This window comes from Macrobrachium nipponense, chromosome 12 (genome assembly GCF_015104395.2).
Source record: "Macrobrachium nipponense isolate FS-2020 chromosome 12, ASM1510439v2, whole genome shotgun sequence".
In the NCBI taxonomy this organism is placed as follows: Eukaryota; Metazoa; Arthropoda; class Malacostraca; order Decapoda; family Palaemonidae; genus Macrobrachium; species Macrobrachium nipponense.
This window is the reverse complement of record NC_087205.1, coordinates 66,884,145-66,901,236: the sequence shown is the minus strand read 5'-3', so window position 1 is coordinate 66,901,236 and position 17,092 is coordinate 66,884,145. Positions and strand designations below refer to the sequence as shown.

General features: G+C 36.4%; 1 protein-coding gene across 1 annotated transcript in view; it reads left to right on the top strand.

Moving 5' to 3' along the window:
- Window positions 1-16,284, top strand: part of LOC135224829 (eukaryotic initiation factor 4A-I-like) — a 37,923-nt gene extending 21,639 nt beyond the window's left edge. The window contains exons 4-8 of the mRNA XM_064264151.1: window positions 1,461-1,626; window positions 2,200-2,418; window positions 6,094-6,266; window positions 9,990-10,134; window positions 15,348-16,284. Of these exons, the coding sequence (XP_064120221.1) occupies window positions 1,461-1,626; window positions 2,200-2,418; window positions 6,094-6,266; window positions 9,990-10,134; window positions 15,348-15,511 (867 nt within the window). The 3' untranslated portion in view covers window positions 15,512-16,284. The remainder of the gene's footprint in view (window positions 1-1,460; window positions 1,627-2,199; window positions 2,419-6,093; window positions 6,267-9,989; window positions 10,135-15,347) is intronic.
- Window positions 16,285-17,092: the final 808 nt, after the last annotated feature.

The window sequence follows — 17,092 nt, the reverse complement described above, 5'->3', positions numbered from 1 at the left end:
CTGCTAATCAATATTGTTTTAGTTTTACTGGAGGTCAGCCACATTCCCCACCGACTACACCATTCACTGAGCAAGGCCATGTCTTGACTGAGGCTTAAGGGCAGTTACATTTCTCTTTATTGGAGACTTGACTACATCCACAAGTTTTGGATCAGTGGTGTAGTGAACACTAGTATTTCAGGCCAACAGCTAAATTGCTTATATACACCAAAAATAAACACTGGACCAAGAGAGCTATCCTGTGGAACTTCAGACACAAAAGGTCTTGGTTCACTAGCATCCCTTCAGCAGCAACAGGTTGCTTACCTACCTGCAAGGAAATCTTGATGTAATAGTAAAACTTATTCACCTACTTCAAGATTCTGAAATTTATAAATTAGTGCTTTGTGATTTACTAAATCAAAAACACCACCAACTCACTTTGAATTACTCTGTACTCAAAACCCTTATCAAGCTTTTCTTGCAAATGGCATCACTGGTACCTAACTGCTTTCTATAAGTATATTGATTGTCTGCTAACAATCCTTTAGATTGCACATATTTATATAGTGGCTGTAAAGTAAGGTTTTCATCCACTTTGGAGAGTACAAGGAGACTAAAAATTCACTTGTATTTACTGCAGTCTGCAGATATGCCACTATTGAGAACAGGCACTGTATCACCAAGGTTTCACTCATCCACAAACATAATGTGTATGTTGACATAAAAACTAGAGACCACACTAGAAACTTATTAAAAAACAAATGGTTGGAGACCAAACTAGAAACTTATTAAAAACCAGTAGAAGAAACCATCATTAACACCACCTGAAAATATCCTCATCTTGTTTACTAGGTTGTGGTGCGTGTGTGTGTGTTTTTTTTTTTTTTTTTTTTAAGTCATCAAAATGTAAAGGACCTAAGTTTGGATGAATTTTGACATTTATATCTGACATTGGTAATTTTTATAAATTAAATTAGTGAATGATTGTGTAGAGTATTATAAATTACAAAAAGTATGTATACTGATTGCTAACAGGAAAAACCAGAATGAGGGGGAATACTTACTGGAATAGGAAATCCAACAAATATATAGGTGTTGGAAGAGAATGAGTGTTTTTCTTTGTCTCATTTATTAATAAATGAAAGTAGGAGTTTGAAATTGGATATGGTAAAATTATTTTACAATTTGTTTGTCAACTCTGTTTTGTAAAAAATACAACATATATAGTGCAAATTAGGATTATGTCGGCTGACTTGTGTCCTATTTTTGTAAATTATTGCTGTGGCCATTATGGGGACTATATGTTAATATAAATTCCAAATAAAGTTTTTTTTTTATAATGTTATGTAATATAAATTCCAAATAAAGTATTTTTTTTATTTATGTTCCTATTAACATGGCTATTTTACAGTTGTAAATGTCTTTTATTTTATTATTTCATATGAAGATTATTTATTTCAGTGACTTTCCATTTACAGATCCAGAAGGTTGTTCTAGCTTTAGGGGATTACATGAATGTCTCATGCCATGCTTGCATTGGAGGCACAAATCTCCGTGAAGATATGCGACGTATTGAGATGGGTGTCCAGATTATTGTTGGTACTCCTGGCCGTGTATACGACATGATTAACCGTAGAGTCCTGAGTAAGTACACATCTTTTGATAATCAGTGTTTGTTCAAATACGAAACAAACCTTCGGTCTTAATATTAGGATAAATACTCGGTGTTTTTGTCAGATTGTTTGGTAATGGGGTTGGATATGAAATAAGTTTTTTGTTTTTTCAGCTTCAATTCCTGTTTTCTAAACAACTGTGTTTTTTTCTCAAGAAATACTCTTCCAATGAGTCAAGCTGCTGATCCTTGGGTAGTTAATTATCTTGTATGGCCCAGTTTAGAACAATGAAGTTTTGGTGTTTAAAATTCATCCTTTGTTTAATGAAGATTTAGGAAGGAAATCACTTGTAAATTATGCTAGTCCTCTTCATTTATTTGTTACATATATACAATTGTACAATTTTTATGGTGGTGTAGTTAATTACATGAGCTCTTAGAAGCAGTTAAGAATAATAATTTATTATTAATGAACCAAGTACAGTTGACGAGATGAGAAAATCTGAGACGATATTGTAAGAAAATTTTGTAAATGAAAAAATAGATATATAGGATATTGAAAGAACTTATTACTAAGGCCTTTTCTTTCTTTTTCAAATTTTTAGACCCCAAAAACATCAAGATGTTTGTACTAGATGAAGCTGATGAGATGCTTTCTCGAGGTTTCAAGGATCAAATCTATGATGTTTTTAGATTCTTACCTAATGATGTTCAAGTAGTGCTGTTGTCAGCTACCATGCCTGCTGATGTTATGGATGTTACCACCAAGTTCATGCGAGATCCCATTACCATCTTGGTAAAGAAGGAAGAACTTACTCTGGAAGGTATGTGTTTATGTTATTGTTAGTGCCTTCTTTTGGGTAGAATCTGTATTGCATGCCTGTAAGGTAGGTAATGTTATTTAGTTTGCAGTATTGCCTGAATTCAAGGTATATTACTAATGCTACATAGAAAGCTATCATAATTTTGGTAACTTAATTGTAAGGAAAACTAAAGAAAATTAGGTGTAGTTTTGGGTGGATGTAGCAAACCAGTACTTTGTCTTATTATCTAATTAAATTTTTTTATTAGATGGTGATGAGTGAAGGTTGCACTTATGATGATTATCTCTGTGATATGGTATTTGCATATAGGAAAAAAGTAAAGAATAGAAGTATTAATTTTTATTTTGGGTATGTGCAGCTGTTAAAAAAAAAAAAGTAAAATTATGTTCCATTAAGTAATTGACAATTCAGTTTGCCACTGTAGAGTTTTATTTAATTTTTTTATACATAGTCTGATGTTTGTTGTCATGCATACTTCACTGATTAAGCCAGCAATGCTTAGCGAGGTCGGTGTATTTACTGTAAAATTTGGTCAGATTTAGATATTTTGTTTCACAAACAAATGTAATCTACTTAGACTCCAGCAAACGTTACAAGCATTCATACCTTTGCAGAATTATTCTGTGTATATATGTGCAATTACATTATATCAAGATCAGTCAGAAGTATTTTCATTAATACTTTTAATTGCGGAATGAATCTTTCCAACTAGTTTAGCTTATCTTTCTGCCATTAGGTGCAGTGGCATTCAAAATAAACAAATTAAGGCTTGGCTGACCTGGTAGGACTGGTTCTGTAATTACCTGTTTCCCATCAAGTGCATTGAAATGTCTATGTTCTTGTCAGAATTCTTCATGCTGTGTCCTTGTGCAGGAGTGAGAGTCTGTGTTAGTAATAATTTTAACTCTGGTGGGGGAATCCCTGTACGGTATTGTACTTGTTTGCTTGTTTTCTGTTTTTGCATAATGTCATTTACAGCCAGGAGAAATAAAAGCATTAGGCTGTATGAGAATTTAGTGTAAACTAAGAGTTTCAGTAGTGTGCGATGCCCCCCTTGCTTGTAAGCCTAGCTGTTTAGGCACGAGTGTGAGGTTTACTTCTTTTGAAGAAAGTAGCTGTGATCTGATGAGAGGAGGAATAATTTTGTGAAGTACGTATCAGAGGATACAAAGAGGGCGATAAATTGAGTAAAATATTCTTGCTTCTCCTCCATTGTCTGGTAGGATAATTCCTGTCTCACTGGTGATGTGCCTTCATATGTTCTCTGTGTGGTTCAGGAGAAAAATAATAGATATTTCTAAAATATTCTTTTATTGGTTAGAAAATTACCATACATATTTGAGTGAAGATTTTGCCCCCCCCCCCCCCCCCCCCCCCCCCCCCCCCCCCCCCCCCCCCCCCCCCCCCCCCCCCCCATTAGGGATCAAAATTTTTCAGTTTCTCTTGTGAGAGTGTTTGTGTCTGTAGCCCTCCCTGTATATTTTGGTGTTGTGGACAGAGTACCATGGTTTTGTCCTGGGGCCAAGGTCTGTGCCCTTCACCATCTCAAAATCACCTGGTGGCTCATATTCAACAGATTCCCTGAAGGATATATTTGGTAGTTTAGTGTTTGCGCATATTTGCTCACATATCATCCTTTTTTGGAGAGTGATGATGTGTAAACTGGTGGAGAGTTCTCTGGAGATTATAGATTACTATTACATTTAATACTGTTATTTAAGCTGCATGCCAATCCTTCTATGGGTAGTCATTTACTCATCTTGTATAGTCCCTATTGTTTTGTGCATTAACATTCCCCTCTCTTAATCAGCTTCCTCTTGTCTCCTCATACCTGTCACCTTTTGACTAATGTTAGTATTGTATCAGCAGCTTTTGAGTAAAGTTCCTATTGTACCAGCAACTTATCGAGATTAAGCTAGCCCTGTGGTAGTATGAGCTCTAGCTTCTCAGCAATTGCATCTTAGTGTTTTGCAGATGGCTCCGGCCGTTGTCCATGTTCCATGCAGATGTCATGCGGGAACCTTCTTCCCCCACCCAGTACTGTCTCCCAGCTGTCGGGTACTTAGCAACACTTGCATTCTGTGATGACATTGCTGGCATTCCCTGTTATGCCTCCCTTTCTGGCATTTATTGCTATACCGATTTCATCCATAGATTTGGCATTTTCTACCATCTCTGGTCTACCTTTTGGCTCTGTTTGAGGAGCTTGTTGCTGACTTATATTAAAAACAATTGAGGCAATCTAGGAAGCATAACACTTTAGCTGATTCTCGGAATGCCACTGCATTTGTTTCCAGTTTTATGAAGCTGCTTTAAGTTGTATTATGACTTAAATAAGATATCAGGTTTTCACCTTCCTCGGTTCAATGTGCAAGTTTTAAGTTTTCAACATGCACGGGAACCTATGCTTTCATATATGGATTACTCTTGGTGTGCTATGGCTGTTACGGAATCTTCTAAGAAAATACAATATTCTAGTGCTAGTTCTCTGACCAGGGTCGACCGATCCTCCTCTACGGTTTACAGTGAAATTTGGATGTGGTCGTTAAGGATTTATCTCATTTTGAGCCTTTGGATAAGTTATCTCTTAAGAACTTTTGAAGACACTTTCTTCTAGCTCTTGCAACAGTGAAGTGTATTAGCGAGCATCAAGCCATTCCTTGTGTGATGTTCTAGTGGAGACTTCACTCTCCTCTTTCATTGGTTAGAGAGAAGTTGTAGAAGTTAAAGCCCTTCCCAGATTTGTAACTGCTTGATTGTAGTAGTTAGCATACTATACAAGATTCATTCCAAATAATAACAATTATGAATGAAATTTTTTGGGTACTTACCTACTGTTGAAGTGGAAACCCACCCAGCCTTCCCGTAACTTACTGGTTGGTCATGAATAATTTTGACAAGAACATAAACATTTTGATGCCACCTGGTGGGACATAGATGATCACAGAGACAGTTCCATTGGTTTAACCAAGTGTTATGTTTTTTTTTAATTTTTAATGTTGCTCCCACCTAATAATATCCTTGCAATGAGCACTGGATCTAGCTACCATATGGTTATCTATTCAGCATAATTATTTTTAATGTGAATTATATGTTTTGAAGAAGTTAGGTGATAGCACAAAGTCACATATCTTGATCATTGTAGGACTTCTAAAATATGAAAGCCTGCTAAGTATCTTAGTTTTTTGTAATTCTAGTATTTATGGTTTCATTTATGTTCATTTATCGTAAAGGCTCTTCCTGCCAATCGTAAGAAAAAGGCAAATTTAAAATAGAATATTTGTAAAGGATTATATCTCAATTTGGGAGTTTCAAATTTAACCTAGGTACCCACTGCCCAAAGATATTATTTGAATGTTACAAATTGGAAAAAATTTTGAATTCATGTATGTATTACGTATTTTGCTAAGTCTGAAAGAAAATACTCACTAGTACTAACTATGAAAGGTAATAAAACTGAGTCAAAAGTAAATTTCAAAGGACAGCATTGTCCAAAATTAAAATGCAGACTATGGGAATAGTTTTAGTATTTATCCTTTAATCTTTTTCTCATTTATTGGATGTTTTTAGAGTTATATTTATGCATGATTAATACAGCCAGTCAGTCAGTTTCAAATAAATTTTTATAAAATATGGAGGTCTTATTAGGATTTTTCTTTTAACTGACTTTTTCAGGTATTAAGCAGTTCTATGTTAATGTTGAGAAGGAAGATTGGAAGTTGGAAACACTTTGTGATCTGTATGAAACTCTTACAATTACTCAAGCAGTAATTTTCTGTAATACAAGGAGGAAAGTAGATTGGTTGACCGACAAAATGCATCAACGAGACTTCACTGTTTCTGCAATGGTAAGTAAGGCTACAAATTGAGCATAAAAAGGTATAAAGAGTATAGCTTGGTTTGGGGTCAATCTTACAGTGGTTATTTGCGGTGTCTTTACCTTGAAATTTACCCTTGAGAAGATTGATTGAATCATATTGGGTAATAATTGACAATGGAATGCACCATAGTTAAGGGGAACATAAAAGGTTGCAAACTGTCATCTTATGAGTTATTACAGGTAGTTAATCACTATATCTGGTTCCGTTACTCATTGTGAGAAAGTGAGTCATTATTAATATCGGCTAATTATCGGGGTTCAGCGCAGATTGACTTATGATAATTCAGTACATAGATAACTTGAATAACACTGACAAGAGTTAGCTTAGCATACACTATGGTATATCGTATATAGATATGGTAGCCCTGCCTACATTACAGTACTTTACACATATATGGTAATTATTATTATTTATAGTATAAAGGATTAGTTTATCCAGATAATTAAGTACAAAAAGAAATTTAATAATAAGAACAAGAATCAGACCGTAATGTAAGGGGTACTCTCCAAGATTCAGTCCGTTGTCGGGATATGTGAATGGTGTCAGGCTGTTCATGGCTATGTATAACTAAAAATCGGAAGACTAGGAGGATGATAAAGCCTCAGGATCATCAACTCGCTCTTCAAATAATTCTCCTTCTGTTAGTTCAGGCATTTCAAGGAAACAGCTATTACAGTCGTTCCCATAAAGAAGCAATCCAGTGTAGGTTACACTGTTTTTTTGTTCTTTATAAGTGACTTTATAACATGCAAGTGTAAGTGTGTCTTGATGTACTCTCTGAACTTGTTCCTTGTCCCCATCCATTTCACTTAAAGGTTTCAGTCCATGTTCAAATACGGCAAATGCTTCTGCCATTTTTGGGTGTAAACGTTTCCTCTAGCTTTTCAATTTCATCTTCCTCTTCTGCTCTCATTTTTTTTCTCTTCTGGATATCTTCCTCATCTATTTCCAAGGCTAAACTTTTCCCAAGTGTTAAGATCTTATTAATTTTAAAACTTCTTCATCCTTAACAAAACATTTAAATGAGTTCACATACACATTTAGCATTGTTTTTCCAAATCCCATTCATACACACTTTATACTTCCTTCCATGCCCTTCCAATGTTCATAATGGAGTTCAGAACACTGAACTCTTTCCAGAAAGGTCTGAGATCTTCCTCCTCATTATCCATAGCCTGAACAGCCTGAGCAAATGTGTTCTGAAGATAATACGCCTTGAACGGAGCCACAGCCCTGATGCATGGGTTGTATAAGAGAAGTTTTGTTTGGTTGCAGAAACACAACTTGAACATTCTTGTTAATATCTCCGATGTGCTTAGAGCATTGCAGTCATCCATGGTTTCTTATGACGGTAATGCACAGGAAGCGTATGCTTGTCAATGCTTTTTAATGCCCTTGGATTTTCTGAGTAATAAATCATGAATGGCTTTAGTTTATACCCAGCCACATTTCCCCCAAGCAGAAGAGTCAAGTCGATCTTTGAATGCCTTAAACCTAAACCCGGTTATCGTTGTTGTTCCTTTGTGGCTGTAGGACTGTTGAGGCATACGTTTCCAATACAGTCCTGTTTTGTTGACATTAAAGGTTTTGCTCTGGCAAGTACTCTTCATCAACGATGATCTTATGTAAAGCATCCTTAAATTTAGCAGCTCCTTCAGCATCAGTGCTTGCTGTTTCACAGCTCATTTTCACACTGAAAATTATGGTGATTTTTGAAACTATGAAACCATCCAGCACTTGCTACAAAACTTTTTCTTAGTTGCTCAAGAAGCATGTGAGCTGTTGTTTGAATGGTAAAGAGGCTGAGTGGCATGCGCTTTTGTATCTGGTCTTCCATCCATGTGACCAGTAACTGCTTCATCTCTTCCAGAGACCTTATCCTCTTCTTTGATATAAACGTCAAATGAATGGAAGCAGATGCCGTTATAATATCCTTTACATGTTTGTTTCGTCTTTTAGGATGGTGGGTATTGTTGACTGCAATAAACGCTCGTCACGGGCGACAACCATTATTGCCTTTCCTGCTTCATATTGGTTAATAATTTTTAATTTCTGTTCCAAAGTGGTGGAATGCCTCTTCTTTTTTAAAATGCCACCATGAAGCTTACTGGGTGGTTTTGCTGGCATGTTTATAGAGTTTACTTCCAAAAAAAACATGTAGAAATCACAAATGAACACTGACCTAATCTTCCTTGGTTCAGAGTGAGAGCAAGGGAGGTCGTTGGCTGTATCTATGCCAGCCTCTCGCTCTCATTCCAACAGATTGAACACTGTATGTTGCCTGATTGTATGCTGTTGCCTACGCTCGTTATGCACAAAATTTAAAATACGTATTTTATAAATTCTGTTGTGTTAATATTAATTGCTAACCCCATTGTAAAATCTTATTGTATCAGTATTAATTGCTAAGCCCATCGTAAAATCGGATTATTGTAAGACGAATTATCATAATTTGAACACCACCTGTACATGCATGGTTACCTTTATATGTGCTCTGGGTGTGTAATGGTAAACTGCATGATCAGCTGATGTAAAAATGTACCCAAAATCAGTAAAGAAACACATTTGATTTGATTTATGAAAAGCAATATCTGTACAACTACATACAGTCTGGTCCCGAGTTATGCATGTTCGAATTGTGTGATTCCCCTTTTATGTGGTCGCTAGTTCTCAAAAATAGATTTTCTGTATCTGCGAAGCTGTTCAAAGTCTGCAAGTCATGCACCGCAAAGCATATAAAATCTATTGTCTTCTCAAGTATTTTAAGGGTGGGGGTTTGCTGGTATCTGAGAGAAGGGGTGTGGGGAATGCTTGGAGGGAAAAAACTATTATTCCTCCAAGGGGAAATGCGAGAAAAAGATTTCTGGCTCGGCCATTAGCTAAGGCGGAAGGCTCTGCCTCACGCATTTGTGACGTCATAGCGCAGTATGTGTGAATGATCGGTATCATCACCATTGTCATACGTATTATTCAGATCTGCGAAGTGTATTCTGAATGATCAGTATCATCATCATCATCGTCATAGGTATTATTCAGATCTGCGAAGTTTATTCTGAAGGCTTCTGCTCAGCCATTAGCTAAGACGGAACCTATTTGTAACATCATAGCGCAATGTTTATGAATGATCAGTATCATTAAACCTTTTTAATGTTTTATTTATCCATTACAACAATTTCATAATAGGAAAGTTGCTGTTTGCCTTGGCCCTAATGGAATTATTCCCATAAGGGGTGTGTTTCGAAATCTGCGAATTTCCAATTCTGCGAGGCTATGGATCGACCAAATTCTCGCATAATTGGGGACCGTACTGTACATATGTTTTCAGTAGTAGTTAAGGATTGGTGGAGAGCCATCAGCTGCTGACAAAAGAAAGTGATCGAGCCAACAGTAGAGAAAGTGGAACTCACATGATATGTGGTCACTTTATTGCCAGTTCAGTGTTTATTCTGTGATCTTGCAATGTCAGTAGACTGGCAGCCTGCAGGTCCTAGCAATGCCAGAATAGTGATCAACTACCTGTAACTGATCTAGTTTGAAATGATATAATGGTTAATTTCATAGATCCCTCCCCCTGCTGTTGTCTTAAAGGCTCATTTACAATGAAGAGTTAAATTGTTACTATTAGTAGTTCCAATCTAATTTGAAATACTTGGAAGCTGAAAGTTAATGTTGATTAAATTTTTTTTGCAGCATGGTGATATGGACCAAAAGGAACGTGATGTTATCATGCGAGAATTCCGATCAGGATCCTCTCCGTGTACTTCATCCCACCAACTATCCTTTTCTTCCCATATGATACCAGATGTCTCTCCTAGCAGCTCCTTTTATATAAATAGTAATTACACAAAAATACAACATTTTAGTAACAGTGATACAGCTTAAATCTTCTGGAGTATTTTATTCCAGATTGTTTAACCAAACCACCAAGTCAGATTCTTGTTCTGGCCTGGAATCTTGAATCCTGAGTAAAATGAAATTTTATACAAAGTTTATACTAGTGGCTTAACTAAGTAATTACTTAGCTAACGATTGTCCTCGCACGGCATCCCAAGTTCAGAATTAGCAGTAACGTGTCTGTTACCAAGAGGGGGTTTGTTGTCAAGCCCTGTCCACTGCAACAGGAGCAGGGAAGTAACAGTAGCCATACAGTATTATTTTAGTTTTCAATGTAAGATTTTAGCGCCTTCAGTCTTCATTATTGTATTGAAAGTTGTAAGCCTAGACTAACTAACTTAAGCTTTGTGATGCACTTAACACATGCACTAAGTGTTGGGGACAGGTATGTTCGAGGGAGGTTAATTGTCCTGAGTTTAGTGAAAGGCATATCACTCTAAAGTCCCCAATTGGCTAAATTCCAGTTTTACAAAGAATCTTTCAGCATATTTGTTTTTAATATTGGTTTCATGTTAAAAAAAAAATGGAAATACACACACTTCAAAATGGTAATGTTCGACCCTGACACAAAAGGTCAATTGTTTTCAGTTGAAAGCTTTTATTGTTCCTGCAAGAAAACAAACCTACACCTTTTATGTAGGAGTGTCCTTTAGGGTAAGCTGCTTTTATGTAGGAGTCCTTTAGGGTAAGCTGGAATGGGTTGGGTAAACCTCAATTGCCTGCCATTGTGGAGGACTTTCTGTGTTCACTGTCATTTGAGGATGTTAATGTGCTTTTTCAACTCTCAACTTGAAATAGTTTCATTTTGGTTAGTTTTGAGTTTTCTGTGGAATTGGATGTCCGTATGTGCCTAAGAGTAAAGAGAGTTAATGTGAGATACTATATGAGTAGGAGTGAGCTTCGTGTCTGTCTGTAGATTCTACCAATAATGCTCCTCTTGAGAAGTGTGTTAGTAGGTTTCCTTTGCATTGGAACAATGAAAGTTTTTTGAACAAGTGGAGGCATGGTAAGATACGTTTGCTAGTGTTACTGTAAGGAAATAGTACCCCTTTCACACTACTGGCGCAACTTCTCCTTGTGCTTTCTGCGTGCATGCGGCTTGGTGTTCCTGTGTGTATGAGGTTTGGGGTGGGGGTTGGTGTCGACAAGCAGTAAGGTGGAAGACCAGCACCCACACTTGTCTAGTGGCAGATCAAGTAATCATACTGGGCTTTTCCCAAATTAGGCCCCTCCACATGTGCTTCACTACTGTTTACCCCTATCACGTAGGCTGCTCCATGGATGATGACTTCATTGAGTATGAGTGGAATATTTGGTCTTTTCATGGTATTCTGGCGAACTCATATTCAGTTGTGTTTCTTAACCACTAGCTTTGGCTAAGTCCCCCTTCTGTGTGGTAGTATTTGCTCACCTACTTTTGGGATGTTTGTTACAGGGAAAGTTGACCTTGCGATACAGTGAGTCTTCTTGGGCGGGAGGATTGCCCCATATTCTTACTTCTTTTCTACCAAGGTATTTGTGGTAGAGTCAGCACTTAGCTTCTCATTGACCTTGTGAACTCTCTTCATCATACACTTGCAAACAACGGGTTCATGTGTGACATCATACTGTTAAGATACATATGGTTATTGTGATGATTTTTGAGCCTGTGTTAGTGTTGCATCTTGACTAGATCCTGGAATTCCAGAGGTGCATTGTAGCACTCATACTTTATCTCCTGTGGCCTCTACTAGTTAGCCTTCTCCCAATCAGTCTTAGGAGGCATGGCTACCATTTCAAACCTCGTGACATTTTGGGTCATCCTCATTTTGTCAAGTTTGTTGATTTGATAGGACCAGAGGGTCCTCTTCCATCAAAACCCAAGCAGGCAAGACCTGAAGCAACACTGGTGAGATCTGAATCCAATCTCTGCAGTTGAGCTCATCCTTGAGTGTGATTTTGAAGTTAGGCAGTTATTGAGATTGTTGGTCACAGGAATCTCAATAACTGTCTCCCTTCAAAGACATACTCAAAGAGGAACTCAATTGTGAATATTGGGTTCAGAGGGGGAACTGGGGGTCATCTCCATCAGGTCTCAGTGCTCACGAATGCGACTGATGATCTCACTAGTGTTGTTTCAACTTATCCCTGCTTGGGTTCTGATGGAACAGGACCCTCTAGTCCTATCAAGTCAACAAATCACACAAGATTAGGATGACCCAAAATGTAATGAGATTTGAGATTGTAGTTATGGCCTTTCCAAAACTTATTGGGAAAAGCCTGACTAGTAGAGGCCACAGGAGAGAAAGTATGGGCACTACAGTACACCTCTGGCATTCCAGGATCTAGTTAAGATGCAACACTAACACAGGCACAAAGATTATCACAATAACCACATGCATCTTACAGTGTGGTCTGTCACACATGACCCCCCTGTTTGCAAGTGTATGATCAAGAGACAGTGCACATTCTCAATGAGAAGGTAAGTGCTGACTTCTACCACAAATACTTTGGTAAAACAGAAGTAAGAGGATGGGGCAATTCTCCTGCCTAAGAAGTCATAGGAAGACTCAAGGTATTGAACATATCCAACAACCTCCACGTCAGCTTACCCTTTAACAGACGTTCCAAATGTAGGTTAAAAGTCTGGTTTCAGGTTCAGAGGGTTCTTTGCTGTCTCCTTACTCTTGAGTGTCAGACCACCCACCCCCCTTGTACACAAGGGAGATTACCTATAAGTCCTTTGAGTACCCTCTCTTCCTTAACTCCCTCTTATGAGGCAGTAGATTGATTAGAGTACATACTGATTGGCTGTAGATACAGGTAGTATATACAAACATCCAGTCTTAGAGTTTTGGCTAATAAGCTAGATCTCTCTCCATTCTCCCCCTTTAATAATTGGGCTAGGGATGGGCAGTTAAGCTATTATCTGAACCCATCAATTTTATTGATCAGATTTTAGTGTTCCTATGACTTTTGGCACCACTAGAAAAAGTTACATTGTTCTGAGGTTTTGCTGTAAAGCTTGATTTAATTGATTTTCCGCTCAAACTTAAATGGTTATCATGATCATCCCTTGCTAGGCCAAATAAGAGTTTGCTTAATTAATCCTTCAACGCCGATTTGACATATTAAACGTCTATAAATTGTCTGTTGGGTGCCGATTGGACGTATGGTATGTCGATATAAAAAAGTTTTTTTGAAAGTTCGCCGAAAAATACTTATACGCCTACCAGGTGAAAAATTTTGAATCACGTGCCTTGGGTGATGCTGGGAGCTCACAGATCAAGGCGTTGTTTTGTTTACACTTGTTACCCAGGCGCGCAAGCGCGAATTTCTTTCTTCTTGCACTAAAAAACATCAGCGACACATCTCAAAAATTATTTTGTCACTTTGACATAATTTGTGCACCATTTTATATTAGCCGTTACATAGAGTATTATAAATGAAAATTTGCGCAATTTCTTGTAGAATACAACTAAAAACAACTCATGGTTGTAGCTTTTATCAGTTTTGAAATATTTTTATATAAACGTTAAGTGCCAAAATTTCAACCTTTGGTCAACTATGACTACCGAAATGGTTGAAAAACGCAATTGTAAGCTAAAACTTATATTCTAGTAATATTCAATCAATTACCTTCATTTTGCAATAAATTGGAAGTTTCTAGCACAATATTTCGATTTATGGTGAATTTATATATAAAAAAAAAAAAAATTTCCTTATGTCCGCGCGGTAACACTTCTGAAAAAAATCAGACATTTTTTCGTCTGATTGTCGTAATGTTTGCACCATTTTAAATTAGCTGTTACATAAAGTTTTAAATATGAAAATGTGTGCAATTTCATGTAGAATACAACAAAAAACAACCCATGGTTGTAGCTTTTATCAGTTTTGAAATATTTTCATATAACGATAAATAGAAAAAATTCGTCCTTCGGTCAATTTTAACCCGACCGAAATGGTCGAAAACTGCAATTGTAAGCTACAACACTTACAGTCTAGTATAATATGCAATCAATTACCTTCATTTTGCAACAAACGGGAAGTCTAGCACAATATTTCGAATTATGGTGAATTTTTGAAAACCTTTTCTTTTTCTTTTTTTTTTTCATGTCCGCTCGTTACGAATTCATGCATCATTTTATGATAATATTTTCTCTGTGTTGCCTTGATCATTTTACTATGTGTTATATACCAAAATGATCGCAATTTAGTGTAAAATACAATGAAAAAAAAATTAACTCGTTAGCTTTAACCGTTTTGCTCACAGCACGATTTTTATACAATTATATATGAAATTTTTTTTGCACTGTCATATATCCCAATATTTATATATGATAATGATATTTTTTTCATTTCTGATGGTTGCATACTAAACTTAAGGCAATGACAAAAAAAGGAGCCAAAAATGAACTCTTGATCTTGAAAACTAAGAGTACTGTGATTTTATGAACAAAACATTTTTTCCGCTTCGGTGCTCACTCATGAACGCCGCCGGCATATGGGAGACGATTTTTAAAATACCGCTTCGGCATTTAAGGGTTAAGGCTCCCATGTTTTATTATTGAGATGAACGTCATTTCTAGATTTAACTTGCTAGTCATTTTAGAGGCAACTTCTTACCTAGGTAGTGAAAATTTTATTACAAATTAAAAGCAGTGGTAAGTACAAGGAAAATTTTAAGAGCACATTTTTTTTTCTTAAGGTACACAAAGCAAAAATCATCCCACCTCAACCAGTCTTAGTTAATTGTTATGTGATTGTGAATAAGTTTCAATTGCCAGTCACAGCTCGTGCTCAGAGATACTCCTACATAAAAGGTTCTGGTTCTATATCTAAGCAAAACATATTACTTTGAAAAATTTATTTTTTACTGCTCCTAAAAACGTGCTTCTAATAACAGGCCCGAGTTATTTATGCTGAAAGGTACTCTGAAAATTATTTTTTTACTGCTCCATAAAACTTGTTTTTAATATCTAAATTATTTATGCAGAAAGATAGTCTTGGAATAAAAGTCTTTGCTTTTACCTAGGAAAAATAAAATAGTCTTAGCATAAAAGTCTTTGCTTTTACCTAGGAAAAATAAAATTCTATACCTTAGATTGTTATTTTATACTGCTTTGGTGATGCTTTGACAGTGAAAACAAAATATCATAGGAGAATGATACTGATACGAAAATTACCTTTACAGGATTGGACGTGGTGGACGTTTCGGTCGAAAAGGTGTAGCTATCAATTTTGTTACTGCTGAAGACACTAGAATTCTTCAGGATATTGAAGAGCACTACCGTACCTCTATTGAAGAAATGCCCATGAATGTGGCTGACTTAATTTAATCTAGGTGAGATTTTAGCAAACAGTGTTTTCAGATTGTTTGCTCCTCCGCAATTCCGTTAGAAGACGACTTTGCCTGTTGTGTGCGCTGCCTGCAGAAATTGAGTGCTGGCATCGTGATCAGAGCTTGGATTGCTGATCTTACATTGAACAGTATCTGAGCTCCTCAGCTGTGTCTCCTGGAATTTCCAAATCTGTTCTGAATATTAAGCTTGTGGTTCCGGGTGGACACTTAACCTGATTGTTGTTATAATACTGTATCAGGTTTCCATGATTTCCAGCAGTAGTTAGACTAGTTCTAAGGCTGTTAGAAGGGGCTTTTTGCCCTTTTATTTTTAATTTGTGGTTAAGATTTTCATACAGTGTGAAGGTAGTGAAATTAGAGGGTCTTGGCAGATCCGCCTTTAGGAAGAGGCGGCAACCTGTCCACCCCTCTGCCATCCTTCTAGCTTCCTTCTCTGCTTTTTCAATACCTTATCTCTTATGATTTTGTCATTCCTGATGATATCAGTCTTGTCTACAGTCCATTTCTTCCTGAGTAATTTTTCTGTCTTAATGATGAGGCATAATTTTTCTTTGAATGACAGTAGTCAAGAATTCACTAAAGAAATATGTTTTTTCAATGTAGTCATTGTGTTTAGAATAACATTTATTTGTCTAAGAAAGAATATATTAGGCCAATGGCATGGTTATTATATTCCAAAAAGACGTAGACGGAAACATTTGTTTAAATTTAAGTGATATTGGTGTATTTATTAATAAAATCTAAACACTAGTGGCTTCTCTTTCATTGGCTCATCACATTTATAATGGATAATAGAAAGTTGGCATATTTGCAGCCTTGTTAAACCTAAAGCACGTTTTTTGTATTTCCAGGTAATGATAGCTGTGAGTGCTGGTAAATAAAGCAACAAGTCACTAATTTTGTGTAATTATGAAATACCTTTTAAGTTATTCCAATAGTATGACCAATGAGCATTTTTGTATTATATAATGGGTGTCTATTTAATATAAATCTTACATTTGTAATTACCTTGCTACATTGTAATTACAGTAGAAGATGGACCTTTAGTTCTTAACCTCTTGCATTGTTAGGTACTTATCTGTGTATCCAGTTACACAGAAACAAGTGTACCATGTCTGAAAGATTTACTAGAGCTTGGGAAACCTTTATGTTTTCGCGACATTTTACACTGAACGTAGTATGTATAGTTGCAGTCTTTAATTTTTATTGAAGATCCTAGGTTACGCTGCAGACTACCGACTTTATAATATCCTTTTAAGTTATACTACAGTACTATTAAAAGTTATTTGTCAGCTGAATTGTTGGCAACTTTAAAACTTTGAGTAATGCTTTTTGTGAGATTTTCTTACTGGGAAAAGTTCTTAATCTAAATTGGCTGGCTGTCCTTGCTCAAAATTCCTAACTTGTTGACTACATAATTATATGTGAAGTCGCTTTGAAGACATTGTCAAGATCTGGTAAGATGTCTCGTTATATTCCTGTCAACTATTGCTTTGGTATATAAACAAAGGTAGATTATTCATGGTGCTCAGAAGAAACTTTACAGGTAAGTGTGGAC